The sequence below is a fragment of the Dromiciops gliroides genome, chromosome 5 (assembly GCF_019393635.1).
Source record: "Dromiciops gliroides isolate mDroGli1 chromosome 5, mDroGli1.pri, whole genome shotgun sequence".
Classification (NCBI taxonomy): Eukaryota; Metazoa; Chordata; class Mammalia; order Microbiotheria; family Microbiotheriidae; genus Dromiciops; species Dromiciops gliroides.
Window position 1 is genome coordinate 204,232,438 of NC_057865.1, and position 15,291 is coordinate 204,247,728.

The 15,291-nt window shown below is 38.6% G+C and overlaps 1 protein-coding gene across 1 annotated transcript; it reads left to right on the forward strand.

Annotated features, from left to right (window-relative positions):
- Nucleotides 1-992: 992 nt before the first annotated feature.
- UCN3 (urocortin 3) lies at nt 993-10,537 on the forward strand. The gene is made up of 3 exons (XM_043968890.1): nt 993-1,155; nt 8,570-8,631; nt 9,647-10,537. The coding sequence occupies exon 3, from the start codon at nt 9,653-9,655 to the stop codon at nt 10,160-10,162; it is 510 nt and encodes a 169-aa protein (XP_043824825.1). The 5' UTR covers nt 993-1,155; nt 8,570-8,631; nt 9,647-9,652; the 3' UTR covers nt 10,163-10,537.
- Nucleotides 10,538-15,291: the final 4,754 nt, after the last annotated feature.

Genomic DNA, 15,291 nt, shown 5'->3' on the forward strand with positions numbered 1-15,291 from the left:
AGCTGAAAAGAAACGGGCAAAAGAGCATGCTAAGTTTGCATTTTGAATATCCAGAATGCACTCCTTCATCACCATCATCCCTGCCTCTTAGATTTCCTCATTTCAGCTCAGATGCCACCTCCTACATGAGACCATTGCTGATTTCTCCATTCTACTGTGCTTCTGGCTCTCTAGCTAGGGCTGATGCTTCCACACATAGGACAGGATCTGGCATTGCCCTAGACAAAAATCCCTCAATTCAGATTGTATTGCCCTTAGGGAAGTTCTGACACTCAAAGCTTTCTCTCTGATCCTCACATTCAGGTGTAACTGTCTAAACTAGCATTTTTCCCTCCCAGCTTCACTCTTCTGATTCAATGAACCCAAACCACATGTCCCTTCTTGTATAGTTAACATGTTCATAACAGTGTCTTTTAGACACGGTCTAGAAGAATTAAATTTAATTCATTTTAACATAAGAAGTATAAAGCATATAGTTCTTGCCCTCAAAAATCAATTCAATAATCAATTCAATAACTCATCTAGCACCAGCACTCAGCCCCATGGTCCTGCAAAGCTAAATAAGCCTCTAAGTCCAGGCTATAATCTCAGGGAACTTCTTGAGGTTTCCTTGATCTGTTATCTTCCTTGAAGAGATAAGTGGTTAGATGAAAGGATGTAGGCAAAGCTGCTGCTAGTTAATGCACTCTCAGCAGCACAGCTCTCTACTTTCCAAAGGAACACTGCTTCCTACTTTGGCAAAGCATTTTTATCAATGAACTTGGTTGCGGAAGGGAAGGACAAGGGAGGGAGGGAGGGCAGCAGGGAAGAGAAAGGACTGAGGAGAGGAATGATAACTCCATGACGTGAACACCTTGTTCTGATTTCATTTTAATGAAATCACATCCAAATGAAAGTAGTACATCTGGAATTATGATCTAACCCCGTGATCTATCACTTATATATATATATACACAAGAGAATAACGCAGTTTCCATAGAGAGACAATATCACAGCCCACTTAAGAAGAACACAAGAAAGAGAAGCTGGTGACCATGACAGCAACATAAGTTCAGACAGATGTCAGATGAATGTTTCTGATGCATCATCTCTCTCTATCCTGAATCTGCTTTCTGCTACTGTTGGCCGAGCCTCTGGAGCATAGTCAACTTATTGGTGAGTATATGACTTGGGATTAATTTCTGAAATGCAAATTCATTTTCACCAAGTGAGATTCAACTTACAAGGGTGAGATCTTAGGTTACTTAGCGGTGTGTATACCTACATGAATGTCTGTAGGCATTTTGACTAAGCCCCACCGAACAGAGGTAATTCTTTTTCAAATAATAAGAAACTAGGAAACTAGAAAGCTATTCAGAGGACAAAAGTTGTCATTTCATTTGTTGACCTGAAGGAAAAGCAGGGTTATTTTGCCCTTAGAGAAATAGCAACTCCAAGATCAGAAAAAAAAATGTGGAAGGTCTATTTGTTTAACTGAGAGCCAAACCATCTGTGTACATGTAGTCCTTGTTTCTGGTTTCGAAACTTGGGAAACAGGGAGTCTTTCTACAAAATCCATCAGGACAGTTCCTTCCAATGGTGCACCAAAAGGAGGGGGATATCAGGAATGACAGCAAAGCTGATCAGACAAGGTGAAGGTTTGCATGTCCAAGAAGTCTTAGCACTATCTGAAAGATCCGATTTTCAATCTCCTCAATTTGCTACTAAACAGCACAAAAATACAGAATTACTGAATTTGAGAGTTGGCAGGAACCTCATTAGCTTACACATTCAGGAATGAACTAGATCCCTAATATACCCACTTCCCTGATGCTGACCTTCTTCAGGGAAGAGGCAACAGGATATATGTGCATTTCACTTCAGCCCTACCAGACAATAATTGTTACTGCTTAATTAAATATCTCTCCTTTCTATCTTCTTAGACCTGAAATTTTCATAGTATCATAGGATCTAGACCTGAAAAAGATCTTGGAGGTAATCTAATAAAATTCCCTTATTTTATAGGTAAAGAGACTTGCTCAAATTTATACAGGCAATAAACAGCAAAGCCAGTCTTTGAACAGAGAATCCACTGATTGCAAATTTGACATTCTTTCCACTACACTGTACTTTCTCTTAGAAGTGTGATAATAACCTGATTCCACATATGTTTTACAAAAAGACTAAAAAGAAAAAAAAACTTAAAATGCTTTATTTTTTTTAAAGTTCCAAATAAAAGTTCACCTATTATGTCCTTATCTTCCTTATTCCCATGAAGACAGAGCTGATTTCCTGTCAAACCTGTGAAGTAGGTAAAAATGTATTTTTGGCTCCTTGCTAAAATCTTCTCCATCTGGCACTATTTTTCTGTCTCCAGGGTCCAGTACTCTCATCCTGTCCCAGGTCCCTCCTATAACTAAGTTTTAGGGACTAAATATATTACTCCTCAAAAGATTGCTTGCATAGTACAAAGTATCCTAGAATGGTCACTGCTTGAACCCAGAGGGATGTCTCTCTAAGAGTGGGAATTTCAGGCATATGTAGGACAGGTAATTTGGGATAGAAGTGTTTTCCTAGCATTCTTTAAATTAGACCATATAGATGACTACCACATCTAGCACCTAAGAAGAACTGAACTTGCAGATAGCACCAAAGGATTTGGGTATTAGCTGGAAGGAAAACTCTTAAAATCTTCCCAATTTGGCACTTTAACAAAAACAGGGGATCTGAGTAGTAGAAGTCCTAGGACAATATATTTAGAATTGGACAGGAGGTCATATGGTCTAACCCCCTACTTTACAAATAAGTAAACTAAAATCAAAGAGGTTAAGTGACTTACCCAAGGACACACTGGTAATAAATAAGCAGGAGAATCATTGTTCTAAATTCATGCCCTCTGATTCTAGTTCCAGTATGTTTTCCACTGTCACACTTTAAGTGGCAAGTTAGAGACACCTGGTTAAAGCCAGCCTTCTAAGGAGAGCTGTTTTTCCTTTGTATTTGATTTCCTTTTTCCTCCACATCTCCCTTCAATAATATTAATAATTGAAAAGATTTCAGAACTGTATCCTATCCCAGTCTAACTGCTGATGACATAATCTAGGTTTCAAACTAACCTATCCTGTCTACCAGACTGAGGAAAATTATTTCAGGTACAAAGTAGCTAGCCAAAGACAGTAAAGTGTTTCTAGATCAAACAATTCAGGATAGGCAGTTAAGAGTTATTCTATTTGCTTCATTATTTTGTATTGAACTATAGGATTGAGGAAACTGCCAACTCCTTCCTTCCTCCTCTTCCCCCCTCTATTTCCCACTACTCGATGTCTGTCCCACCCCCACCCCCCCTGCAAGCTGAAGGATTTAACAGAGAAAGAAGTTGTGTGAGACTCTAGCCTTAATCCAAATACTAAAAAAAAGCTTTGGGTAGGTGAAGAGGGGGCTGAGGAAACAATAGAAATCACCTATTGTACTCTCCTCATTAGAGATGAAGACACTAACATGCCTACTATGTGCCAGCACTGTGCTAAGTGCCAGGGATACAAAGAAAGAAAAAAATATGGACCTTTTTCTCAAGGAGTTCACATTCTAATGAAGGAGAGTTCAGGAAAATGCTTTCTGGAAATCTCCCTGTATAATCTGTGGAAAGTTGTTTGGCAAAAATATAGTAGAAAGAACACAGAATTTGAAATTAGATAACCTAGATGGGAACCCCAGCTACAATAATTACTAGCTAAGTGACTGTGGACAAGTAATTCAGAGTTTCAGTTTCCAAAATGGAAATAATAATTCTGTCACTACTTTATCCTTACAAGATTGTTATGAAGAAAGCAATTTATAAACAGTAAGTTGCCATTTATTATTTTGTTATTTTTTACATATTATATATCTCTTCAAGAAAATCTTTAATTCAATTTTATACATAAGTACCTAAAAGGTATCTACAACCATGATTGTATTTCCATAATTACAACATTAAAAGCTTCTTAGTTGGCCACCAGTTAATGAATTTATTAGGTATATTTCCTCATTAAACACTGTCTATTAAGGCATGAAGAGATTGTGATGTAGAAGAGAAACTGCAGAAAAGAAATCATTTATCTTCTCTAATATACAGGTACATGCCCTAGACACAGGCAAAAGAATAATGTTTTCTAGCTATGTGACCCTGGGCAAGTCACTTAACCCTCATTGCCCTGAAAAAAATATTTTATCATAGACAATAAGATAACTGAATTAAGTGCTAGAGAAATGTTTTCTTATCTGTAAAATAAATACAAGGATGGAACTATAATCAAGGGTTCTTAAATTTTTTGCGCATCATGATACACATATGTGTCTGGTGGAGTCTATGGACCTCTTCTCAGAATAAAATTTCAAAAAAATTTGTAATTGAGAATAAAACTGGTGAACAGATACACACATACATACATATGTATATACTTCTTGAACCAAGTTCACAGAACCCCTGAAACTGATCCATGAACTCCCTCAGGTTAAAAACCCCTGCACTAGAATGATTTCTAAGATTTCATCCATAATTAGATCAGTTGCCAAATCTTGTTGTTTCTAACTTCACATTACCTGTCACATCCATTCCTTCTCTCCACTTACATAGTCACTATCATAACTTATAATTTTATCACCTTTCATCTCAAGTATTGAAAATAGCCTTTATGCATTTCAATTCATCCTCCACACAGATGCTAAACAGGTTTTCCTAAAATGAAGGCTGATCATGTTTCTCTCCTACTAAATGAACTCCAGTGGATCCCTAGTACTGGTAGAATTGGAAATATATTTCTTTGGCATTAAAGCCCTTCACAGCCTAACTCCCTCTTACCTTTTACACATTACTTGCCTTCACATACAGTCCAGCCAACCTGACTTTACCATTCCTCTCACAGGGTACTTCATGCATTTGACTGGGTATTTTTTTTACCTGGCATACCCTCTGCCTCTTTGAATCCCCAATTTTGTTCAAGACTCAGCTCAAGTGCTACCTTCTATGTGAAGCCTGTCTTGATTCTGCCAGCTGCTGATGTCTTCCTCACAAATGATCTTGTAACTCTCTTGCATATTCATATGCATAAATGTTATCCCCCAGCCAGACTGTAAGTTTTTTTTTTAATGTCAAGGATTAGTTCATTGCTGTCTTTCTATTTCTATTGCTTTACACACGGTAGATGCTTAATAAATCATTATTGATTGATTGCTGAACTAAGTAGCAAGGAAAGTCATTATGAACACTATTCTGAATTTCTTTAGATGTTTGGTTTATTCAGTTATACGTAATTGGGAAATTGCCCCAGGTTTGGGTTAAACAAATATCAAGTAATTCCTTCTGTTGTTGTATAGTTGTTTTTCAGTCATGTCTAACACTTCATAACTCCATTTTTGGGGAGGGCATTCTTGGCAAAGATATTGGAGTGGTTTGCCATTTCTTACTCCAGCTTATTTTGAAGATAAAAGAACTGAGGCAGAGTTAAGTGATTTGTCCAGGGTCACATAGCTAGTGCCTGAGTGCCTAGGTGTCTGAGTGTCTGAGTATCTGATTGTCTGAATCTGGATTTGAACTCTGGTCTTCCTGACTCCAGGCCTCACACTCTATTCACCTAGCTGCCCAATGAGAAATCCCTACATGGAAGTTGTTCTTAGTGAGGCACTATGGTGAAGTAAAAAAAAAAAAAAAAAAGCTAATGTCTTTCCAGAGTTTAACTTTCAAGCCCAGAGTCATCTATACCATTAGGAATTTGAGCAGAACATCACTTGTGAGCCTACTTCCCCCTTTACTAGGTATGTGACTTTGGACAAATCTCTAAGCCCAAGTTTCTTCATACAGATGAAAATGGAAATAATTTCCACACTACCAAATGCACAGAGGGGTTGTAAGGAAAGTGCTTTGAACACCTAAAATGTGAGTGAGTAGTTACCCTTTGTCCTCTTCAGTCCTGAACTAGCATCCTCTCAGAATGGCTCCTTTTTCATCTTTGTATTGAATAGAGCTCTGGACTTGGAGTCAGGAAGACCTGAGTTCAAATCCAGCCTCAGACACTTAGTAGCTTTGTGATCCTGGGCAACTAACTTAACTTCTTTTGGCCTCAGTTTCCTCATTCATAAAGTGGAGATTGTAATAGATTCTCCAAGGTTTTTTGTAGAGATCAAATGAGATAATATTTGTGAGTGCCTGGTAAATCTTAAATACTATAAAAATCCTTGGTTGTTATTATAATCATCTTCTGTGATTTCCTAACTTAATCAGAGTACACCAAAATGTGGTCAAGAATGCAATAATAGATTGTCACAGCCTTGAATGAGAGAAATTACAGCTGCTTGGGCATTGAAGAAGTATCACTCTCCTATGTTTCCATACACCAAAAGGAATATTTTAGATCCTAAACTTAACAAAGAAAAAATAAAATGAATATTTACATATACAAAGTAGAGCAGATAATGAGAATTATACATGAAACCGTGAATGTCCATTAAATATATCCTGATCTTCCTTTTAAATATAGAATTCAACGTTTTTCAAACCTGTTCTACTTATTTGTTCTTCTTTCAAAACTTCTCATCTGTGAATTAAAATAAAGGTTTCAATGACTATCTTTTCCCCCTTTTTCCCTTGAAGATATTATTGTTAACATCCATTTCTTTAGACCTCTCCTTCCCACCTCTGATTAAAATAAAAAGGAAAAGCAAAAACATCACAACAAATAGGCATAGTCAAGCAAAACCAATCCTCTCTGTTAGGAGGTGGGTAGTATGCTTCATCAATGGTCCTCTGAAGTTGTGTACATTTCATTAGTCATATTTCTTAAGTATTTCAAAATTGTTTTTGTTATTGGAGAAATAGTTTTCCTGGTTCTGTTCATACAACTTTCCCAGGATTTTCTGAAATTATCCCTTTCATCATTTCGTATAGCCCAATACTATTCTGTTTTTATGCCACAACTTCTTAAATTATTCCCCAATAGATGGGCACCTCCTTAGATTCCAGTTTTTTATTAAGATAACTGGAGTCCCTAAAAATATTTTTGTATATATGAGTCTTTTTGTCTTGACCTTTTTGGGGTCTAGGCAGGGGTATGCTGGTAAATATTTAACAATGAGCTCTCTGGGGAAAAATATACACATGACATACTCTAACATTTAATCTGCTTTATAAACACCTTTTCCGGGGCAGCTAGGTGGCACAGTGGATAGAGCACCGGCCCTGGAGTCAGGAGTACCTGAGTTCAAATCCGGCCTCGGACACTTGACACTTACTAGCTGTGTGACCCTGGGCAAGTCACTTAACCCCAATTGCCTCACTAAAAAAAAAAAAAATAAATAAACACCTTTTCCATCACTTTCTTAAATCAAGAAAACCATAATTCAAACTCTGATTTTTGGTCTTTACCGATTTCCAGAGGTGTAAATGCTTACACTGAAAAGCTGACAATCCTCTAGTAGGAGCTGGCTCCAGCATAGTACTGGGTAAAGGCTTTGTAGTGGTAAAAAGTTATTTTCCTTAAGTTCAAGTCTGACAATATCAGTCCCTTACTCAATAAAAACCAGTAGCTCCCTACTGACTCTAGAATTAAACATTATTTCCTCTTTATCTCATCCTTTTTAAATGTCTATTTTTGTATGTTTTATGCAGTATATAATTATCATTACAGTAGTACACACACACACACACACACACATATCTTGGGAGTGCATGCTCAGAAATTTCTTACTGTGAGAGGCCCTTGTCAAAAAAACTATATCTATGTCTATGTCTATATCTATGTCTATGTCTATGTCTATGTCTATGTCTATGTCTATGTCTATGTCTATGTCTATGTCTATGTCTATGTCTATGTCTATGTCTATGTCTATGTCTATATCTATATCTATATCTATATCTATATCTATATGAGACCACTGGTATAGTGGCTACGTATTAGAGCTACAGTCAGGAAAACTGTTGTTGGTGTTGTTTCCAACTCCTCTTGATCTCATTTGCGTTTTCTTGGCAAAGGTATTGAAGTGGTTTACCATTTCCTTCTCCAGTAGAGGCAAACAGAGATTAAGTGACTACCAGTGATTGTTTGAAATCAGATTTAAACTCAGGTCTTCCTGACTCCAGATCCAGTGCTCTATCCAGTGAACTACCTAGCTACTACAAGGAAAACTTTAAATGAAAATATTTAAGCCCAGAGACAATGACATGACTTTTACCTTTTTCTGAGTCTCAAACACTTAACTAAACCTTGCGCAGTTAACTCCCTAAAGCTATAAGTTATAAAGAATTTGCCAACAGCGCCTTTATAAAGGCAGAGGGTATATTAAATCTATTATCCTATTATTATACTACGTAGAAGGTGGCACAAAATGAATTTTTCTTTCCTTTGTTAAAACAGTGAAGTACTTGGATTTGGAATCAGAGCACCTGGGCTTGAACCCTGGCTCTTCTATTTGCCTTCAGTAAGATCCTAAGCAAAGGACTTGCCCTCTCTGCTTCTGATGTACTTCAGTAAAATGAGGGACTAGAAATAAATCATGTGTAAGGCCCCTTGCAACCCCAAATCTTATGAACTCTTATGTTCTTTTTTCCTTTCTACAGGCACATTCATCCATTCCCTTAGGAGCAGTACACATCAAATACTCCAGCCTCCAATTCTTCAGGTGAGCTAACTCCTTCTGTGAGACTTTTCCCATTCTAAATAAAGAGGGGACTGGGAGCATATGGACTAAAGTAGTGGTGTCAAACTCAAATAGAAAAGGAGGCCCACTAAATCTCACATAAGGATAACGTGTGTGGCCACACAAGGACTTAGAAAACTGTGTATTAACATTACCCTTGTTCTATTGTATTTTTACTTATTGAGAGAGAGACACACACAGAGAGAGAGAGAGAGAGAGAGAGAGAGAGAGAGAGAGAGAGAGAATATTTAGGACAGAGCTTTGGGTTAACTGTATTAAAGTGGTGCAACATGGATGATGAATCAAAAGAGGCTGATAGGGACTGGGGGAAAGGTAGAAGGAAAACCAAGAGAAAAGAGTGCCACAAAAACCCAAATAGAGTTGACAGTGTCAAATGCTACAGAGAGATTTAAAAAAAAAAAGGATGAAGATTGAGAAAAGATCCATAAATTTGTTAATTAAGAGATTATTGGTAATTTTGGAGAGATTAGTTTCAGCTGAAAAATGAGGTTTAAAAAGCCAGATTGCAAATGACCAATCCAGGGAACAAAATACTACTAAGTAAATGTTCCCATAGCCACAGCCACTTCCTCTCCTTAAGGTTTAAGAATGAAAAGGCATAGCCCACCTAAGCTGTCATTCTGGATCTTACTAGATCTTTCAGCAGCATCATTTAAATGTAGACACCTCCATGTTAAACTCAAAAACAAAACATGGAGGTAGTCAAATGCGAATTTAATTGACAAATGACTCATTTCAAAATGCATTGCCTTTTATTTATATGGAACATTTTTATTTATATGGAACATCCCCACCAGTAGTACAAACCTTTTCTTACTCAGGACCCTTTGCAACTAAGAGTTTACTAATTTACAGCTGATCAGCATTAGAGGTTTAGTCTTCTGACCACAAAACAGCCAATATCATAAGTGCCATCAGAGCTGTAATAACATCCTATTTCCTTTTCATCTTTGTTCTACCTTCTTCCCCACTACAGGGCAAAATGCTGTTTCCTGCTCAATTTCTGTTCCTCCTGCTACTTTTGGGAACCTCGAGAACAGGCAACTCCCACAAGCTCTACCAGACAGAGTCCATCTTTAGCTGTCTTAATACAGCTATATCTGGGGCTAAAAGTCAGCTACGTGATGGGTCCTCATTGAGCAAGAGGAGCTTTGGTTACATTCCCAGTGAGGAACTATCATCTGAGGAGGAGGGCAAGGAGGAGAAAGAAGAGGATGAAGAGGACAAGGAAAAAAGGACTTTATCTGGGGGTAGTGGTGGGATTGGGGCAGGGATTGAGGGCACCAGGTATAAGTACCAGTCCCAGGCACAGCTAAAGAGGAAGTTATACCAGAACAAGGCCCAGAGTGACCGGCATGCTAAGTTCACTCTGTCCCTTGATGTCCCTACCAACATCATGAATATCCTTTTCAACATAGCCAAGGCCAAGAACTTGAAGGCCAAAGCAGCTGCCAATGCTCACCTTATGGCACAAATTGGGAGAAGGAAATAAAGATGCTTCTAGAGGGAGTCAAGCAGAAGCTGTAGGGAGTGAGAAGCATGCCATTTAGAAAGGCTAAGCATGTATTTAGGGTGAGGTGAGAGGAAGGGTTTAGTAATCTAATTAGTGTTTGTGGTTGTGACCTACCCCTGATTAATCTATATCACTTATTCCCTCCTGGGTCTGCCTGGTGACTACCTTTTCTCTGTACATATAAACAAAATTGTAGGTTTTTAAACTTTAAAAGTCCCAGTGGCATTTAAAAATGCCATTTACAACCTACTCTTTCTTCCCTTCCTCTGGCCTTAGACAAAGCTAATGTTTTTCTTCTCTGAGTCTCTCCCATTTGACCCCTTATCTATGAAGAGAATTGGTAGAATTTATCTCTTTTTCACTCTATCCTACACCTTCTTTGACTGACTTTTCACCATCTTTCATCCAAATCCCATTTCCCCATATCATATAAAAGCCAATATATCTTGAAATCATTCTGACCTTTTGGAGTTCTTTTTTCTGCTGTGTTTCATTCCTACTCTCAAGAAAAGTCAAACCTGACAGTTCTGCTCGTTCACTAGTAGATTGACTTTCTACTCAATATCCAAAAGAAGATATTGTATATATGTGCTTTTGGAAAAGTTTGTGATATGCGATGATTGTGTATGTGTGGTGGTGGTGAGGAGAATGTTGAGAGAGGCTAGACTGGCTTTGAACTATATATGCTACTACCACTTGGACTGACACCATTCCCAGTATCAGGAACCACTCATGATAATAAGCTAGACCAATTTCCAAAAGGGGCTAACTAAAGATGCTTCTGTGAAGCACAAATGACAGAGAGAAATCATGGAAAGTGTGCTGGAATTGAAGTCAAAAGATCTGAGTTTAAATCCAAGCTCTGACAATATCTCTGTGACCTTGGTCAAGTCACTTAACCTTTTCCAAGGCTCAGTTTCCTAAACTGTAAAATGAGGGCTTCTGACAAAATTATATCTAAGATGTCTTCCAACTTGATCTTTATCACCCTATGACAACACCCTCCCTCCAAGAAATAACCCAATTAAGACTCAATGGGAACATCACAAAATCACAGAATTTGAGAGTTGGAAGGGACCTCAATGGACATTTAGTCCACCTCATAATTTAAAAGAATCCCTACTACAACATATTTGACAAGTGACCATCCAACCTCTGCTAAAACACCTCCAAGTAGGGGAAACCCATAACATCTTTTTTCTCCCCAGGGCAATGGGGGTTAAGAGACTTGCCCAAGGTCACACAGCTAGTACGTGTCAAGTGTCTGAGGTTAGATTTGAACTCAGGTCCTCCTGAAGCCAGGCCAGTGTTTTATCCACTGTGACACCTAGCTGCCCCCAACCCATCACATCTTGAGGCAAGCCTTTCAACATAAGGATGCCTCTAATTGTTAGGAAATTTTTCCTGGCATCAGGTTTAACTTTCTTTGTTCTGCTTTCTGGAGCCAAACTGAGCAATTCTAATCCCTCTTTCACACAATAGCCCTTCAGATATTTGAACACAGCTGTTGAGAAGCAGCATGGTACATGGGAAAGAATTCTTACTCCAAAGTTAGAAGACTTAAGCTTCTAATGCTTAGTACGTTTGTGATTGAGGGCAAGTCACTCTGCTACCCTAGGTTTTAGTTAACTCATCAGCAAAATATGTCCGTTGAAGATGACTTCTGAGGTCCCATCCAATTCTTGATCTACCTCCTAAATTTTCTTCTCAAGGCTAAACACTGATGAATGTTTCTTCAATTAATTATAATATAACACAAACTCAAGGTCTTTACCATCCTAGTTATCCTTCTCTGCATACACCTTACTTTATCAACATTCTTCTTAAACTGTGCAGCCCCAAACTGAACACAATATTCCACATGATTTTTGATCAGGGCCTCATTCCCTTATTTATTTATTTATTTATTTTTTTGCGGGGCAATGGGGGTTAAGTGACTTGCCCAGGGTCACACAGCTAGTAAGTGTCAAGTGTTTGAGGCCGGATTTGAAATCAGGTACTCCTGAATCCAGGGCCGGTGTTTTATCCACTGCGCCACCTATCCGCCCCTCATTCCCTTATTTTTGAGAACCAGAACCCTCATTGCAGCCCATGCTCACATTAAATCATTTTTTTAGTTTCTATATCAGATTGTTGATGAATTTTGAGCTTGCAGTCCACTAAGACTCCTGGAATTTTTCCATACAAATTGCTATCTGATCATCTCTAATGAATTTTATTTTATAAAGTTCAGTCCAAAGCTCTGGCTATCAAAATATTTTTGAGTCCTAATGAGCATACCATTTATACCTTTAACCAAGTCATTAAGAAAAATGTTAAACAACATGGAGTCAAATAAAGAACCTAGAGGACTGGGAGGATGGCAGTGCCCTCTATTGTTTAAGAGAAGTTTGGAAGGGAAAAGGGTTTAGGGAAAAAAAATGATGAGTTTGAGGTATCTGAAAGACAGGTGGAGATTTGAGTCTAGAGGTCAGCAGAGATATTGGGTTGGGATAGATATATTTGAGAATTGTCAGTATAGAAATGTAATTAAATCCTTCTGAGCTGATGAGTTCACTAAGTAATATAGAGGAAGAAGAGATCCTTATCTGACCAGGACAGAGAGTCCTATGGGGCACCCATGGTTAGTGGGCTTGAGCTGGATGAACATCAAGTGAAGGAAACTGAGAAAGAGTAGTCATATAGGTAGGAGGAGAACCAGGAAACAGTGGTGTATTGAAAACGAGAGAGAGAGAGAGAGAGAGAGAGAGAGAGAGAGACAGAGACAGAGACAGAGACAGAGACAGAGACAGAGACAGAGACAGAGACAGAGAGGATACCTATGTCCCACAGCTGTATTGCTTTGACCCCAGACTGGGGCTTTAGAACCAAGAGAGCTCAGACATGTCTTGAACCAGGAAGGCAGTGATCAGGAAGTACCCTGAATCAGCCCACCCTGGAGGAGACTGTCCTATTAGAAGGGATTATATAATGATGAAATATTTTCATGCTAATAGGGGAGAAAGAAATGTGTCCTTTCAGGATCCTAATGTCTTCAAGGAGAAAGTAAATAAGACAGAAGGTCTAGGAGCAGTTTTGCTATATTTTGATCATTTTAAGAAGAAAAAAAAAGAGATGGAAAAAATATATATTAGGGAAGAAAGAGGGAGGAAGAGGAGGGAGACCTTACTATTTCATTTAATTGATTTGCATAAGATTATACAAACAAGGATGAAGGGGTCAGGGCAGCAATATGCACATGAAACTTTCATTGGAAAAAACCCAACTTTTTCTTTCTTTCTTTCTTTCTTTCTTTTTTTCTTTTTTTTTTGCAGGGTAATGAGGGTTAAGTGACTTGCCCAGGGTCACATAGCTAGTAAGTGTCAAACGTCTGAGGCCGGATTTGAACTCAGGTCCTCCTGAATCCAGGGCTGGTGCTTTATCTACTGTGCCATCTAGCTGCCCCCCTTACTTTCATTTGAGCTGAATAAAGGAGGGCAGAATAACACACACATGTTTGGTATAGAAATTAAATTCAGTAGAGAAAAAGAGTCATAAAACTCAGGAAGGAATCAGGAGAAACAAGAGGGAAGTGGAAATTAAGTGAGAAGGTAGACTCATTGAGGGATTAATTAAAAGAAAAACAAACTCCAACTTTAGAGGGTGAATTGGGAAGAAAAGAATAAAAGAAAATAAAAGATGAGAACAGGGACTGGGCAATAGGAAGAAAAAAGAGGAATAGAATAGAAGTAGATTCTATCAGAAATAGATATCTAATCTTGAGCACTCTCTTCCTCTCTCATTCTTCTTTGTAAAAAAAAAGGGGGGGAGGGATAGAGAGAAAAAAATAAATAGGATACAGGTAAATACACATAAATTATTGTGAATATCAGTGGGATTGGACTCACCCATAAGATGGAGGATGGTAGTAGAATCTAACAATATGTTGTTTATAAGTAGCACATTTGAAACAGAAAGATCTTGTAATGGACAGTGCAAAAACTTAGTGTTATTTATGCTGACTAGTGAGACACTAGTCTGAGGAAACACTAAATTCATCAATGCATGCAATAAAACTTTATTAAATGTGAGGAAAATGGGGGGCAGCTAGGTGGCACAGTGGATAAAGCACCGGCCCTGGATTCAGGAGGACCTGAGTTCAAATCTGGCCTCAGACACCTGACACTTACTAGCTGTGTGACCCTGGGCAGGTCACTTAACCCTCATTGCCCCACCAAAAAAAAAAGTGAGGAAAACGACTCCTGCTCAATAATTCTCTGGAACTCAGTGGTGGTGATGTGTCAGAGGCTTATTTATTGTCATTCTCATGAGAATGGGCAACCCAGTGTGCAGCTGGTGGGTGTAAAGAATGGGGGCTCACAGGCCCCGTTTTAACCCCTAGTCCCTAACACGAATGGACCCCCTGCCTTTTTCATCACTGGTCAATTACTCAAGGGTTACAATCTACATGCAAAAACTAGCTAACCAGAATGCAGTATTTCTATAATTATTCTTTGGGTTCTTAGCCAATGGGGAAGGTGACACAGGGACATTTCTTCAATCCTCCCTTATATGGACGTAATCCAGGAGAGGACCTAATTGAGACCAGCTCAGGGCTCCTTGAACCATGTGATTCTGTTTGCCAGAGGGGAAGGAGGAGATCTGAGACCTTTGTCCTAAAACAGATCAAGGAGGAATATAATTTGAATGGTGACTGTTATAGCCTCATGGAGAGGAGACCATTACCCATTTCCTCACATAAACTATAATGTATAATTATCTATTCAGCAATATAAACATCAGCCCCCCACCCCCATCCCCCAGGAACAAACCACCAGCCGAATTCCTAGGTATCCCAATAATCAAACCTTATACTGGTGCTCACTAGAACATTTCTTCTACACCCAGCCAGAGGCTGTGTTTCCATCTGGTAAGTCTCTGTGAATCAGCACTACCCTCAAGAAACATTGGGTGAAAGATTTTCAGATCCAAGGGAACATATGACTTTGTCCTACTCTTAATCTAGAAACAGGCTAATAACTGGCAACTCTGGACAGCTCTTATGATTCTTGCTAGGTGGGTTAGCTAGCTACACTCAAGTTCTTCTTTTTTTTTTTTTTGGTGGGGCA

Excerpts from the sequence above, each read along its gene's own strand:
- UCN3 (XM_043968890.1), top strand. The coding sequence starts at position 9,653 with ATGCTGTTTCCTGCTCAATTTCTGTTCCTCCTGCTACTTTTGGGAACC.